The 15,368-nt window shown below is 32.8% G+C and overlaps 2 protein-coding genes across 3 annotated transcripts; both read right to left on the bottom strand.

Moving 5' to 3' along the window:
* Positions 1-48: 48 nt before the first annotated feature.
* Prosbeta1 (proteasome beta1 subunit) lies at positions 49-3,977 on the bottom strand. Its single transcript, XM_018517299.1, has 5 exons — positions 3,764-3,977; positions 903-970; positions 666-797; positions 314-588; positions 49-256 (listed from the first exon to the last, which is right to left on the bottom strand). Exons 1-5 carry the CDS (start codon positions 3,854-3,856, stop codon positions 129-131), a joined length of 696 nt encoding a protein of 231 aa, XP_018372801.1. The 5' UTR covers positions 3,857-3,977; the 3' UTR covers positions 49-128.
* Positions 3,978-4,311: 334 nt separating this feature from the next.
* On the bottom strand, positions 4,312-14,201 carry LOC108768016 (myotubularin-related protein 3). Of its 2 annotated transcripts, none has more exons than XM_018518217.1 (16): positions 14,164-14,201; positions 10,049-10,103; positions 9,551-9,867; positions 9,223-9,409; positions 8,952-9,130; positions 8,679-8,874; positions 7,925-8,115; positions 7,636-7,831; positions 7,357-7,542; positions 7,012-7,176; positions 6,663-6,913; positions 6,359-6,592; positions 5,990-6,278; positions 5,743-5,844; positions 5,472-5,656; positions 4,312-5,251 (listed from the first exon to the last, which is right to left on the bottom strand). In XM_018518217.1, the coding sequence occupies exons 3-16, from the start codon at positions 9,856-9,858 to the stop codon at positions 4,912-4,914; spliced, it is 3,009 nt and encodes a 1,002-aa protein (XP_018373719.1). In that variant the 5' UTR covers positions 9,859-9,867; positions 10,049-10,103; positions 14,164-14,201; the 3' UTR covers positions 4,312-4,911. The 2 variants fall into 2 exon arrangements, with proteins under 2 accessions (XP_018373719.1, XP_018373711.1); XM_018518209.1 differs by having other exon boundaries at positions 14,128-14,176.
* Between the last annotated feature and the right edge of the window lie 1,167 nt (positions 14,202-15,368).

Genomic DNA, 15,368 nt, shown 5'->3' with positions numbered 1-15,368 from the left:
TATTTCCAGGATGAATATCGAGGAAAAAAAAGAAAAACATTGAGTTACAAGTTTTCCTTTAATTTTAATTAGCAAATGCGGCATATATCTCGCATACATTTTATATTAAACATTGAATGACATAATTTTCACCCTTCATAAAAGCGCGGCAATTCGTTGCCTAGTATGACTTTCCTCTCAATTCCTTTCTCTGTAATCACACCAGTTCGTATTACACCGCCACTGCTACCATCACGAGCCATTGCTAATGCAAGTGCTAAAAGAAACGAAGTCATTAATTTGTAAACTGATGAATCTTTTTTACAATACTTACTGTTCTCTACCAGCCCGAGACATTCGTCTTTTGACATATTGGGTTTGTATTGAGCATCCACATAGCCATAGACATACGTTGAGCCTGAACCACCAATTGAAATTGGCTGTCTGACACACATGCCGCCTATGGGAATGCTGTAAACCTGACCACCTTTCTGCTTATCCCATCCTGCAACTAGGATCCCGGCCATTAAAGAATCTCGGTAGTTATAGCATATTTCACGGAATACATTGGCAGCAGTTTCCACTAAAGGTGGCGTTCCAAGCTCCATCCTTAAAAAATAGTGCACCTTAACATCGATTAGATAGAATAGATGCAATCATTTTATGAATGTCCTCTGATATCTTACTGATGTAACCCTAAATGATAAGCTACAACGTCTGCAATTGCCTGAGTATCTGCTGCCGAGCCAGATCGACAGCAATAAATATAATCTGTCACTCTCGTTAATTTATCGGCAAAACGATTGGAGACATAAGTTCTAAAAAAATTATGTACGTTAACATTATGCGTAAGTTAAATTATGTAAGTTAAAATTATGAAGAATAATCGATAAAGATTGCTTTGCTAAATAATTATACTTTACCCCGTTGTACCTCGAGAATCAGCTCCTATTACCACACCACCATTAAATTCACATGCCATAATTGAAGTCTGTAAATAGATTGCAAGACAGCTTTAAAGATTGCATCACTTTGACGTAAAGAGTTAATAGTAAATTCATAAATTAAGATAAGGGGACATGTAATAAACTCGTAATCTTCTCTCTTTGCAGATCTTTGAATAAAATTTTGTAAATGGTAGAAGAGTGTAAATATGAATAACAAATATGTATCTTACTTATAAAAGCTACCGATTTTGTTCAATTGTTTATTTCTGAGTGAGTTTCTTTTTCAGATATGATAATGCTCCATAAATAACCTTTTTCTTTTTTAATGTTTCTAATAAATATTTTTCACATTAAAATATATCATTAACTTTTCGCTTATTTAAGTAAATATATATAGAAAACAATTAAATTCAACATAATTCAACTATATAAATTTTAACCGTAAACTACGCCAGTGAATTTTATAGATAAAAATACAAAAATGTTTACATAACTGTACATTTCATTTTTGTGGACTTATTATAAATTTATTTTGGACACATGTTTACATAATATTTTTTCTTATTTTTATCCATACAGCATACTGGCAATTTGATCTTTAAAATCCGGATTTTGTATTAATATTAAAGCTATTCCGATATGCACTGCTAACACTGAAAATCTACAGTATACGCGTAAAGTAAACTATAAATTTTCGGTACTGACAGTATATGTCAGAACATGGCCTAAAGCGTAAACTGGAAATATCTTAATGCATGCAGAATGTACAAGACATTTGTTATTGTATTAGCAAACTTAATAACTTCGTAATAGCTGTATTTTTTTCATAATTCGTAGTTTTAATTTTAATAAAATAATTATCAAATAATTAGGTAATCTTTAATTTCAAAAATTAAAAGAAACCAATAAAGAATATTTAAGGATTTTTTAGACATATATAGGATGTCCCGAAATTATTGACATAACACTCGTGGGCAGGTACAGTGGACTAAATTGAGTCCAAAAGTCCTCTACTATATTTTGCAATTTTTATATTAGTTAACCCATTCATATTTGTTATCGTAACTTACCTAAAAAAGGACATATTTCAATTAATTTTTTTTAGTCAATGGAGAATTTATTAAGGAACAAGTCCATGTAAAAGTGGATAGAATTAAGGAGTTTCGAGATATATAGATTCAAAGAAAACGAAAAGTTCAGAAATACGTAAAAATCTCGATTTAGCAAATTGCACTGGGGTTTCTGGAACCTCAGTGTGTATAGCTAGGGTTAACGAGATATTAATTTTTTAATACAGATTAATTTTCTTAAAGAAACGCGTATTCGGCTGGTTCACTGCCAAATACAAGCGCACAGCCCAGTGTTCAAGGTTGCTAGGCGCGCGGGGAGTCGTTCATTCATCACAAACGGCAATGACTACACACAATCGACGCGTGGCATTGAATCCTCGTTTTGAGGTACGATTATCGCCCCCTTTTTTTTTTATTAAAATTAAATTTTCTAATGACATAAGAAATGTATTTTTTTCTGTTAAATATTGAATATTAATAAAAAAAGAAGCCAATTAAGTGATACGGATAATGTTAAGATCCAGAACAAGGAAAATAGAATTAAACATTAAGAATTAGAAAAAGGAGTAAAGACAAAAAATCATATTGTCTGCCTGTTTATTTCTAATAATTCTAATTCTTCATGTTTAATTTTGTATTCCTTATTCTGTTCATTACGTTTGAGCCTTTATTAAACGAAAAATGTTTTGTGCATGTGCATTCTCAAAATTGTATGTTAACAAACTGTGTGTCTATGTTATAAGATAATATTTATAGAAAGCAGAAGCATTTTTAGATTAATCTTAATACAAGTATACTTTATTAATAAAAAAAAACCTTTTTTGTAAAAATTAAAAAACTATTTTGTACATTATCGCAGAAATGTATTTCATTTTTATCACAGAAGTTTTATAATAGAACCTGCACCTATAGTATAAACACACAACAGTAAAATATATCTATTTATTATTTATTAAATCTCAACTTTATCGTTAATCTCAATTGTACTTTCTGACTCTGTATCTGATTGGGATTCTGAATCGATTTCTACATCAATTTCTAAATTACTTTCCATATCAGATTCTGAGTCAGTGAAAATGTCCTTATTTTCTTCTTTATTCACAAACTCATTTCTCATACTTCTATTTACACTTCCCATAACACAGTGTTTAGGTCTTTTTAGCAATCCATCAACTAAACGTAAGTTCCATTGTCACTAAAACTAGCTTCTGTCTTCTCATTTCTAAGACAGTTTCGCTTTTTAGTGTGGATTTCTTTGTATGCTGACCATACTCGCTTATATGCAGCTAAGCTAGGTGAAATACTTAGCAAGGGGATTGCTATTATTTCAGTATTTGTTAATACTGACAATATTATTAACTGTGTAGGGTCATCTTAATGAGGGTTCTACAATGAGTCTGTAATCGATAATAGGAAGTCTTAATCAGTCTTTTTAGTCGTACAAGTTGAATAACTTCACCGATTAACACTTTGGACCATTTAGGATTTCCGACTACTGACTCATCGTAGAGCAACGTTAAGATTTCCGACTCATTGCAGAATCATTGTGGAGTCAGTCTAAAGGACAGAACGACGCTTTTCTTTTATCAAATCTTTATTTTTATGGGAAAACGCATATAATTGAGTGCATTTTTATTAAAATTTAAGGTGGACGAGATATTCTTAATATTTATCGGTTTATTTTTTTTAGCTTTAATCTATCAAATCTCAACTTTGCAATGTCATTATAACCTAAAATCGCATCATACCAATAACGCAATAACTCACCCCTGTGCTTTGCTCTGAATTAAGCCAATCTGGTATTGTATTATGTGGTGCAGTAGTTGTGAACGATTGAAGAACATTATCCATATAAGCCATTTTCGTAATTTTTAACAAACTGAACTGTCAACAGTCAAATTGAATCAAATATCTGTGAACTTGTAAACAGTCACATTCGATCGTAGTGTAAAATTTTTTCCAGACACCTAGTGGATTTCCGCTAAGGTACAACTAAAGTTGGTATCAGTGAGGTCGCTACTGAGGGATACCTACGCGACATCTAAGGTCTGTTTTTTATTGCTGCACTCTCTGAACTGGTGCACACGGTGCAATAAGTTGAAATGAAATAAACGTATATTTATTTCACTTTAACTTATTGCACTGGTCCATTTTCTGTATATAAATTTTTAATAATAAACTTAATTTTGTACACTACCATCCGTGTGGACTCTTAACGGTTTTTCAATATCTTCTTAATACAATAACAAATGTTTTTCATACAAATAGATTTAATGAAAGGGATCGATATGGAAAATAAAATATAGGTACTGGATGTTTGTGAATCTGATTGATATAAAACGCTTGCAATGAGATAATGACATTTAATATCCCAATTCTTATACATCGACGTTGATATAAGAAATATGATTTTATTCGTTTTCGCTCGATCCGATTGCTAATTAGCAAATAACCGCTCTTCTCGTGATCAATTGACAATTAATCAGCACTTCGCTTGATAGTGTAGTCGTCTACAAAGTTAGATATCGATCACAGCCTATCCGAGACTTTGCCACTCATCACCCCCTCTCGTCATATTAGCATAAAGATACCTAGATAAACTCGGAGGATTCCCTTCTATTTCTTATAAGAGAAATAGAATCTTATTCTCTGGGAATCTTAGTCTCGAGTTATTCTCAAGATATATACACTTCGTATACTGATTTTGTCATCTCTTCTCCATATATCAGCTATACACTTGTTCGTACAAATTATTAATCTAGCAATAAATATATTAGATCGCTTAGAACAAGCTAGATGCATTAGTCCATGTGCCATATGTACGCAATATAAATGATGAATACGACAAGCGCATCGTATAGATTAATCGCATTTCTTCATGTTATTTTTCTTCTGCTCGATTCTTACTCTTCTTTTTAGTTTACTGTGGCTGCCGCGATAGATGGCTGCGTTTTCTGATGTGTTGCCTGTAATAAGTTGTCACAGCAGGAATCCTTTGTTGTAGTGGGTGGTAATTTCCTCGGTCTTTGACATGAAACCGGTTGTTGTAAAGTCGCTGTTTCGAAAGAGTCTGCCTCATTTTCTGTTTTTATATTTTGTTGTCGAATATTGCACTGACAGGAACTTGTATGATGATGATGATGATGCAGCCGTGCGTAGCAGTCGCTACATACTCTTACAGGATTGTAGAGCTGCTCGCTAGGTAAGGGAGTAGAATTCTCGGAACAATCGGCACAGAAAATCTTCCCACAACATCTATGTACAAAAATAAGTTTAAGAATTACATAATTTAAAAAACAATATAATACTATTTTAAATACTTAATCATTTTAAATACCGAAAAATCATATTTAATATTTTAAAAAACATATTTTCTTTACTGGATGTAGAAATTTTTTTATTATTGCTTTCTTTTCATTACATACATATGTCTATTATTACCAGCGTCTATTGTTCTGTTGTACAAAATGCGTACCTGCAGTGATGTTTACGTCTACCAAGCCAGAATTCCGTGTTACATCCCATACACCGAGTCACGGCATGATCGGGCACCCATAAAGTAGGCGCGGGACCTAATTCCTCCACAGCTTCCCAGGACATATCCGACGGTAGTGATTCCCCATGTTCACCAGCGCTACCCACCGAATCAGGTAGTGAACCCTGTAAGTTATTACATATTTTTTTATTATATTATTGTATACATAGACACACATAAAAAGGATTATCAGTCAAAGAACTCTACTTACGATGTCATCTATACGATCGATATCTGCATTGTGATTGCAAACTTGTTTGATTAGTGCCAGTCTTGTTGTATGCAATTCCTTTCTCAAGGCTTCCTCCTTGAGCTAAAAAAGTAATTAAAAATTAAATAATTATTTTAAAAATTATTTTTAAAAAAACAAGATTTTCTGCTCTATGTATAATATATTGCCAGACACGTTCAAAGAATATTTCGAAAGTGTGTGAAATAACATTTGCTGCTTAAGATACCTTATGCTCTACGATAATTTGTTGGACTCGCATTTGAACGTCACAACATATAACAGGAAGACCGTCAACATCGTCCAACCAGTCAGGATTATCTAGCATGACATCTTGATGGGTTGGAGAAGCTGGACATATGCTACTCGGAGTTCTTGATATCAATGGAGCGCTGGTATCACTCACGTCACTACCCTCATTATGATTACGATTGCACGAAGAACAAACAACTTGTGCAGTAGTAGTGCCGGTTTCAATCCACGGTGAAACAATATCACGCGATGAATTTATTTGTTGCCTGTAAATTTTAACAAATTTTGCAATTGTTTAAAAGTTTATTTGAACATTGTTGAGATATAAAAAAAAATATGTATTTACGCTTCCTTCTCTTCATTCACCACTGGAACAACAGAATCATTGTTGGGTATCAAAGTATCAGTGGAACTATCTACCGAAGGATTGGCAGGCGAATCATTGGATGTTTGATTAATGATATCTCGTTTTGTCCTGATTTCAGTTTCTGATAAATTTTCGTTCACGGTTTCGTTCTTGTTATCGTATTTTACATTCTTTTTATCCATCTCAGTCTCAAGTGCTAGAGAATCAAATTTTCTGCAATGAAAAAAATTTATTTACGAATATGTCCACTTATATCGCACAAGTTTATCACTTAATAACGTACTTTTCCATAGAAATACTCGGATCGCTGCGTCTTCTGTGCAGATGCGTCGCATGATCAGGAGCATGCATAAGATCGCCATATGATCTCGTCTTCGTCATTTGCCCCTGTGGCTCCTCATTCTCGCCACCTTCAATGTCTATTACTGTCATTCTTTGTTTATTGTCTCTCATACCAAGCGATGATTCCATAGAGCCTAGATACACTTCAGACCATAGAACAAGATCGCGTACGTTACAACTTGGCCATAATACCTAAAATAACATAAACAATAATATAAAAATCAATATTGTTGAAATATCTTTTGTCATTGTGTGGAATTATATCAATCATGTGATATTTTACGACGTACTTGATTCTTTAACGGCGAATATAGATGATTTACAAACGCAGTCGAATTGAGAAAACGCCAAACTGAAAACGTACGATCGCGTAATCTCAATTGTAGCCTCTCTTGCCTGGTATTACACAGGAATGTACCGAACAATTGCGAGTAGGTATGTTGGGCCAATTTTACCTGAAATGAGAATATTATGAAATAGGAATATTAAAGGAATATTACACTTAGAAAATAATATTAGAATAATTTCTTTGATAAAATACATATTTTCTCTCATGATATGTGTGTGTATGTGTATATATGTATATAATGTTTATACATATTTATGTACATAGTTATTTATACAAATATATTTACTAGATACGCTGATGACATCTGAAAGCTACATTGAAATTGCAGGATTAATTGATGGACACAGTCGAGCCACTGAAGAAATACTGGACAACGCTCGTTAGGATCATCGCAACCGATTGTTTGACCACATCGATCCGCGAACTTATGTCCAAAGTCTAACCATTCTCTCTCGACTAAAACTTGAAATCCCTAAAATAAAACAATATTATAAAATCAGAATATTAGAAAATTATGTAGCAATATTAACTTGATTATTTATTATTCTTTAAAAATATTGTGTACCTCCATAGTACGATAATATGGATCAAGTAATATCTGGGCTAACGCGACAATTTGGGGAGTTCTATCCCAGCCGTCGCTACAGTGCACTAATACTGGTCGACCGTCCCTTTCTATTGCAGACGCTACAGTGACTGCTGCTCGTAATAAACCCGACATATGCTGCAACCATCGTGTTCCTTCCAGCAAACTTAACCAACTATAAAAGTAATTAGATTAATTTAAAATAAATTAAAATAATTAAGAATTTCAATAAATGCCATATAAATTTACCAATCTAAGAATAACTCACTTTGGTTGATCTGCGTCCGACGCACAAAGCTGTCGTACAGCATGAAAGCTTTTCCGTATTGAATGGATATTTGGTAAATTCATAAATTGTATGTCACAGCTGGGGTAATACTCGGGACACTCGCAACCACCGCCACGTGCCCGATTTGCTACGGCGGTTGTGTAAGATCTGGCATCGACAATTAAAACTTTCTATAAAGCGGAAATTATTTATGTAAAACATGGAACTAATTATATGCCTAAACTATATAAATATATATGTATAATATTTTCTTTTTTATTTAATTTCTCATTTGAAATAATTTCTTATTAACAAGATTCATGTTTCTTGCAGCAACAAAAAATCATTTCTTTCTTGCACTGTATATCGAAGTAAAAATGAATTCTGTTATATGTTAGCACACATATTTGGTAGTATAGAAAATATATTGAAAACCCGAAAACTTTTGCGGTTCATAAATCAATAAATAGCTGTGAATATTGATCAGCTATCGTAAGGTCCACTTTCATTGTATAAATGTAGAATACTGAATTGTACATGCATTTATTAATGCAGAATAATAAAAAAGCGAGTTTTCAATATATTTTATTATTTTCTGATACAGCTGCAATACAACACCGTAATTATTATGACCATTTTCGGTTTCCATGAAGAAAAATACGTAAAAAAATGTAGAAATAAAATGATCCCTGAATGGTTGTGAAAAAAATTGTACTCTTCTTCTAATTAAATTTATTGATTAAAATTCTCTTACTTTGGCAGCACTCGATGCATCGTCACCAGTATCGGAATATGTAATAGGCGAATCTACAATAGTAGATTCGCCCTTATCATAGCTACACGCATCCGCAAGAGCTTTTAGAAGAACTTCGTCCTCAGAACTTCTCCAACCGAGCCAACCAACTTCCGGTTGACTACTACGAGCTATCACGGCGCCATTATTCACATGTCTACATGTAATTACAATGATAAAATAGATGATTTATTATAAATATTATCGTATAAAATAAAAAAATAAAGACTATACCTCCAGATAACAGCTGGAATTCGTCTGGAACTTCGAAATTTGGCAACAAATTCGAGGGTTTCATCGGAAATACAAGCGGGAACTAGAAGCTGTGGTGGATAGGATGGACACATCCGATAATCCTTATTTATTTGACTTACGCGCCATGTACCATGCAGATTAAATTTTAATCGCTCAACCTATATAAGATATAATTTAATGTGGATATGTATATAAAGTAAAAATTTCAACAGACGCAGATAAAAATATTTAAAAGAAAGTACTCTCTTACTTCTGAATTAAAAGTAGTAATATAAGAACTATTATCTTTTCCAAGCCTAGGATAATCTTTGCCTTCTTCTATAGACCATGCGTAATATGCAAACGCAAATATATCCTCTATACTTTTTCGTGAATACGTCACTTTGTGCAATCGTTTGAACCACTCTAAACAGTGCTCATTTGTAGTAAATGCGCAACTAAAATATCAGTATTTTTAATATGTTGATACCTTTTTAATAAAAGTGATTTAAATTTGTCATACACAGTAATTAATAAATGTAGAAGAGCAAAATTTAATATATTTATACAGACAAAAAATAATAGTACATAATAAATACCTTAAAGAACGTGCATCCTTGCATCCAATATGCAAATAAAATATTTCTTTGACCTCCAATTGCTCAATGAGACCCAGAGGTATATTATAACATGTTTGATTTAATTGTAGATAAAGTCTATAATTTGAAAGTGCCAAAACACCATCCGTTGTCCGTCCCAATGCCACAACCGATTCTCCGCTTAATGGTGTAAACGGAATTGTCAATGTTTCATCCTCGCATTCAAAGTTTGTGTGCTTAGGAAATAACTCCGAGGCATGGAGATGACATATGGATTGCAAACTAGTTGGTTCCTCTGAACTCTCCATCTCTTCGTTCTATAATTAAAAAACATATCTTTGATATTTGTTTTGATTTTGATTTACTGTTTCTGTTAGCTTAATTATGTGTATGCAAAATTAAAAAATTTAAGATCTTAAAGTAGACAAAAAACACTGATAGCTATTATCTTATCTCTATCATTATATTGTTCTTTATATATCAGTAAAATAAACTTACTTAACACGAATTCAGCAACTATATTTGGAATTCCCAAATTAAAATATTCTGTCTCCTGTAATACATACAATTTGTAATAATATGTATACTCTTTACTTGTAATAATATATATATATATAATATCTTTGAGGCTTTCATGAGTATTTTCTTCAGAGGTACCAACAAGGTTCACGAAACGTTGGCATTAGCAATGGATGACGACACGGCGATAACCCGCAAACCCTTTGGCACCTCTGAATATGTATACTTTTAATAATATGTGTACTTTCTTTCCATATGCATACAGCCTATCAATGTTTACACTGTCAATAATATTTAATGCATCATAATGCTTCAAAATTAATGATACTGAAAAGAGTTTATTGTGTCACAAACTAAAATAAGAAGATAATCATCAATAACGTTATAATTATTAAAATGCTTTCAAAATTTTTTACTAATTTATTTATTTAAAGCAGATTAATAAAATTTTAACATTATGGATGATTATCTTCTTGTTTTAGTTTATATATACTTGAGATTAAATATAAATATACAAATATATATACATATACATGCTTTATTTCAAATAGATCGAATATCTCGGAAAATATGAAAGGTACGGATAAACGTTTCAGATGAAAATTGTACGGTCTAAAGAGACGCAAATATTGGTAAAATTAATTTTCGAAAAAATCAATTTTTCATATCAAAGTTACTACTTTTTAAAATGAAATTGATTTTCTTTTACATAAGATGATTCTTCTGATTATTCCACATATAAAGGTAAAGCTATTAAAAAATTAAGCTATTAAATAATAGTTTACAAGTTATTGTATACTAATGCATATGACATGAAATATTAAATATCTTAGTTCGTAAAGTTGAGCAAATGAGAGTAAATATAGCGCGGTATTTAGTATGGAAAAAATAAATTAAAATAAAATTTTAAAAAATAAATTATTTTCCACTGATTTAATTTAAATGTAAATCATATTTAACTTGTTGTTACAACCTTGAACGTTTCGGCCATTTTTAATGCAAAAAAGCTTTTAAATAAGCGTCATGTTTCTGACATGTTATTAATTAAACTGCAAAAAAAAACAGTTTGAATTTTACAGTCCGACATTGAGTGGTTGCACCATGCGTACGTAGATATAATAAATGAGTTACAATTTAATTCATGTACAGGGTGTTGCAGATATATACTAGGCAGTACGACGGGTTGCGTGGTAAACTTTGCATGGGCAGACGCGGTTTTATAGACAATGACAGTGACTTTATAACAAACTTTATAATATAAAGTCACTGTCATTGTATAATGTATAAAGTCACTGTCATTGTCTATTAAATCACGCTTGGCCATGCAAAGTTTGCCGCGCAACCCCCGTCGTAGTGCCTAGTATTATCTGCAACATCCTGTACATACATGAGTCTTAAACGACAGATTTATTTATTGTATTTATTTCTCTTTGTCATTGTGAATAACTTTATTATTTACGGTCTTAACGGTTCTAACTTGTATTTTGACTTTCTCAGCAATTTTATAATTCTTGATGTTTTATTTTAATATATAACTTATTGTAATTGTGTTCGCCAATTTGATTTGATAAATTATGATATATTTCACACTTTTTGCTTCAGATGAATCTTTGGTTTATTCCATTTTTATATACATTCCTAACTGTTGATTTAAAAAATTAATATGCTTTTGCATATGAATATAAATAGATAATTCATTTGAATAGAAAATAATTTATTTCCATTCCCTATTCATACTCGATTCTTATATAAGCCAATAAGTCTTAAGTATGATCTTAGTCAAGAGTCGCACTAGCATCTTAATTCTTAAGACATTACTTAAGACGATCTTAAAATAAGAATAGACTATTAGCCCGTGATAATTGACTCATTATATCTTAAAAAGATCCTAAAATCATCTGTATTACCGATTAAACGCAATAATTTTTGTATAACAATTACTTTTTTCCTCTTTTACAGATTTGAAAATCCTTTTTCAGAATTAAAGTACACGTATTAATATGTGTTTGTGAGGTGGTTTATGTCAAGAACGAGAAAGTTATTTAAATTGAGATCTTTACCATTTCTTACTCTAATATGGCATGATATCAGAGTTGTCAATATTGTAACATTTGCTTGAAATAAAAACTTCGCAATTTGTACTTACGAAATTGTGGTCCACAGATTGATAGTTTATATGAACAAACAACGTGAAGTTCTTAGAATTAAATTTAGACGTCTAATTAAAACGTTATTGTTCTACGAAAATCTATGTATATGTGTATGTGAGATATTGGTGTAGTAGCATATAAAAATTTGTCGATATGTCACATTTTATTAAACAGCGATCTCATCGGAATTCGGGCTTCACTTTAGGATCCTCTTAAGAATATCTTTAAATAATATTTACAATTGATTCTTATGTTTAAGATCATTTAAATGACAATATAAAAGCCTGTTGTCCGTATTCATAGTTAGACCTTATATTTAAGGCCTCCTTAAATTTATCTTTAGATGCTCAGTAGTCAATAAAATAATTCGTAGAGCATCTGAAGATAAATGTAGGTAAGCCTTAAATATAAGGCCTGACTATAAATACAGGTATATGTTTACCTTTTTATCTTATATTTTTGATCTTCCTACAATTGCCAAAGACTTTATGAGCACATTCTAAGGTACACACAGTTTAAACGGTATTGTTATGATCGACATTCATAATCAGTTCTTATTTTAAATGCATACACACATGCATGCATACATATAATGTGCGTGTACAATTAGCATCTTAAGATACAACTTGAGACGATCTTGAAATAAGAACAGACTTACGAATACCGTTCATAATCTGTTCTTATTTTAAAACTGTTTTAAGTAATGTCTTAGTCCGGATCTACAATAGATTTTTAAGCTTTAAGCCGTAAGAAATTGACCAACTACAGTCGAATGCGAGGAAAATGATTGTGATTCGTCCAGTCCTTATGGCTTAAGGCCTAAGAATCTATTGTAGATCCGGTTAAGATGCTAATACAGTTCTGGGATTGGCTTATGACATTTTAAGACTAGTGAACTTTAAGACTGTCTTATAATATAAGAATTCTGACTATGAATACCGGCCTATGAGCCGGTTTTACGAATTTCGATTAACCTAATCGGTCAATTAAGTGTCACCCGAGATTGGTTAATTCTACTAAACAACAAATGTGATTGGTCAGTTACAATAGAATTGGTCAATTAATTGAAGTTGGTGAGATCGCTCTATGTGCACAGAAAAAGTAAACTTGTGAGACCTATTGCTTCTAAATAACAATGTCAATTATTGCCAATTTTGGTTGACTTTTTTTTACATGTAGATTACACGAGTGAAATTGTCTATAATTTAGAAAGTCTTGCTCAAGAATCAAATGATTTTTTCACTACACTCTGTACATTCTTTATACTTGTGAAAAATATAAAGTAGAGATAAAGATACCAGTGTTATCAATAAGCCAGATAACGGAAAAATCATAAATTTTGCCAAAGATAATGCAACAAATAAAAGAAAATTCTAATTAGATACACATTGCAGCTGTTCATTGCAGTTATATCTTCTGCGTGTTATTTCCAAAGTTTGAATGTAATAATTCCACTTTAAACGCAAAATAAAATTGACGAATGAGTGTTCTCTCAATTTTCATGCTCGTAATGTTATCGTATATTTTCTTCTTCTATCGATGCTTAAATATATATTTATTGTGAAAAAAATACGAGATTTCGTGCATCCAAAATGAAAAAGCTTTTTCTGCGTCTTTTCATCTGAAATCCATAGTGTGTGACATAAAACATTATAAAGTGACATGACGTGATATACAGCATCGAGCGCGTGTTCCGTTCTATTCCGTGTTCCTATACCTATCTACTCGCTTGGCTTATCACTATGCAAGTATGCAACAGTCAGCACTATGTAGCCGACAGCAAATTCGGCGACATGTGTCAGCCTTGTAACGCGCAGCGCATCACATACGGTGTATAATTATTGGCGCAATAACTTTTTTTTCACCTTAAGAAAGAAAGACATCCCAAGTGCATACAATTATATTTACGTTTGTAGGGCGAATGAAGATTCACTTCTTATTCACTTCTGGATTGTGAGATATCCCACATGGACGACCACGTCGGTTTATACTTGAAGGAGATATATATGTATATCTCTTTCTTTCTCCCTCGGCAGGAGGCCTCTCTTCTCTCATGCGAAATACATGAACCAAACGCGAACGTTACAGGACGCCACGTACTAACGACACTGCTCCGCGACGCGGAGCATCGTCTTCATGGGCACCTCCGCAACGATAAAATGCCAGGATTGCCAGGATTGCCAGGAACACAATGACAATGACAGCGAGCGGCTGATGGTGCCGATGGTGCTGATGGTGCCTGGTAGTGGTGGGAACGATGACGACTATCAGTTCTCATTACGGCATTTACGGCAGCTGGATCATGGCAGCACGCGGCCATGCGCACCCCGCACCCGTATCGTCTCGCAGGTCTCGTTATGGAAAGATTCGAAAGTCGAAATTCGTACGTTTGCGAAGCTAACACACTACTTCGTCGCGCTATTATAATCCAAAATTGTTATGCGTGTGCCGTGTATTGCAATAATACGCAACAATGGCCTTGTTTACACCCAGCCAAGTCCAATCTCGATATTCCCCGATTCACTTCAGAGTTCGGAGTGAATTTCTCGGATATAAACTATAAACGGATTAAGTTTCGATGCACTTCAATCCACTTTTCTCAACGAAGTAGAACAAACTAGAATTGGAAATATCGGATTGTAAACGCTTCGAATTGAGACGTAGCGAGTATTACCAACATATAATATGTAACCAACTAACAGCAACAAAAACAAAGGCAAACATATAAGAATATTTTGACATTTTACTTTCATTTCGCTCTTACTACGAGAACATACGAGAAATAAGATCAATTCGATACGTTCCCGTGTCATATACTACGTTTACACGGCACGCTGAAAGGCCCGTCTACAATACACGGAGTAAGAAGTAAGAGTAAGAAATTGACCAATCACAGTCGAATTGGCCAATCACAGTCATTCCATTCTTCAGAGGAACAGCTATGATTGGCCAGTTTCATAATATCGATGTTATAACTTCGGCGTAAAGCGGGTCGTGTAAACGTAGTAATAGACATAAGTAAGAATCAACATTGCCAACCTCCGCATTATTACAATAGTAGATCTGTTCGCGTTGCTTGCATTTTTGCCACTCGACATCTTCGTTTTCTCTCTTTTTAAGGCAAATGTGTATCTATCTCATTTTAAGTG

Source organism: Trachymyrmex cornetzi, unplaced genomic scaffold, assembly GCF_001594075.2.
Source record: "Trachymyrmex cornetzi isolate Tcor2-1 unplaced genomic scaffold, Tcor1.1 scaffold121, whole genome shotgun sequence".
Lineage (NCBI taxonomy): Eukaryota > Metazoa > Arthropoda > Insecta > Hymenoptera > Formicidae > Trachymyrmex > Trachymyrmex cornetzi.
This window is presented reverse-complemented; position numbering and strand designations above follow the sequence as displayed.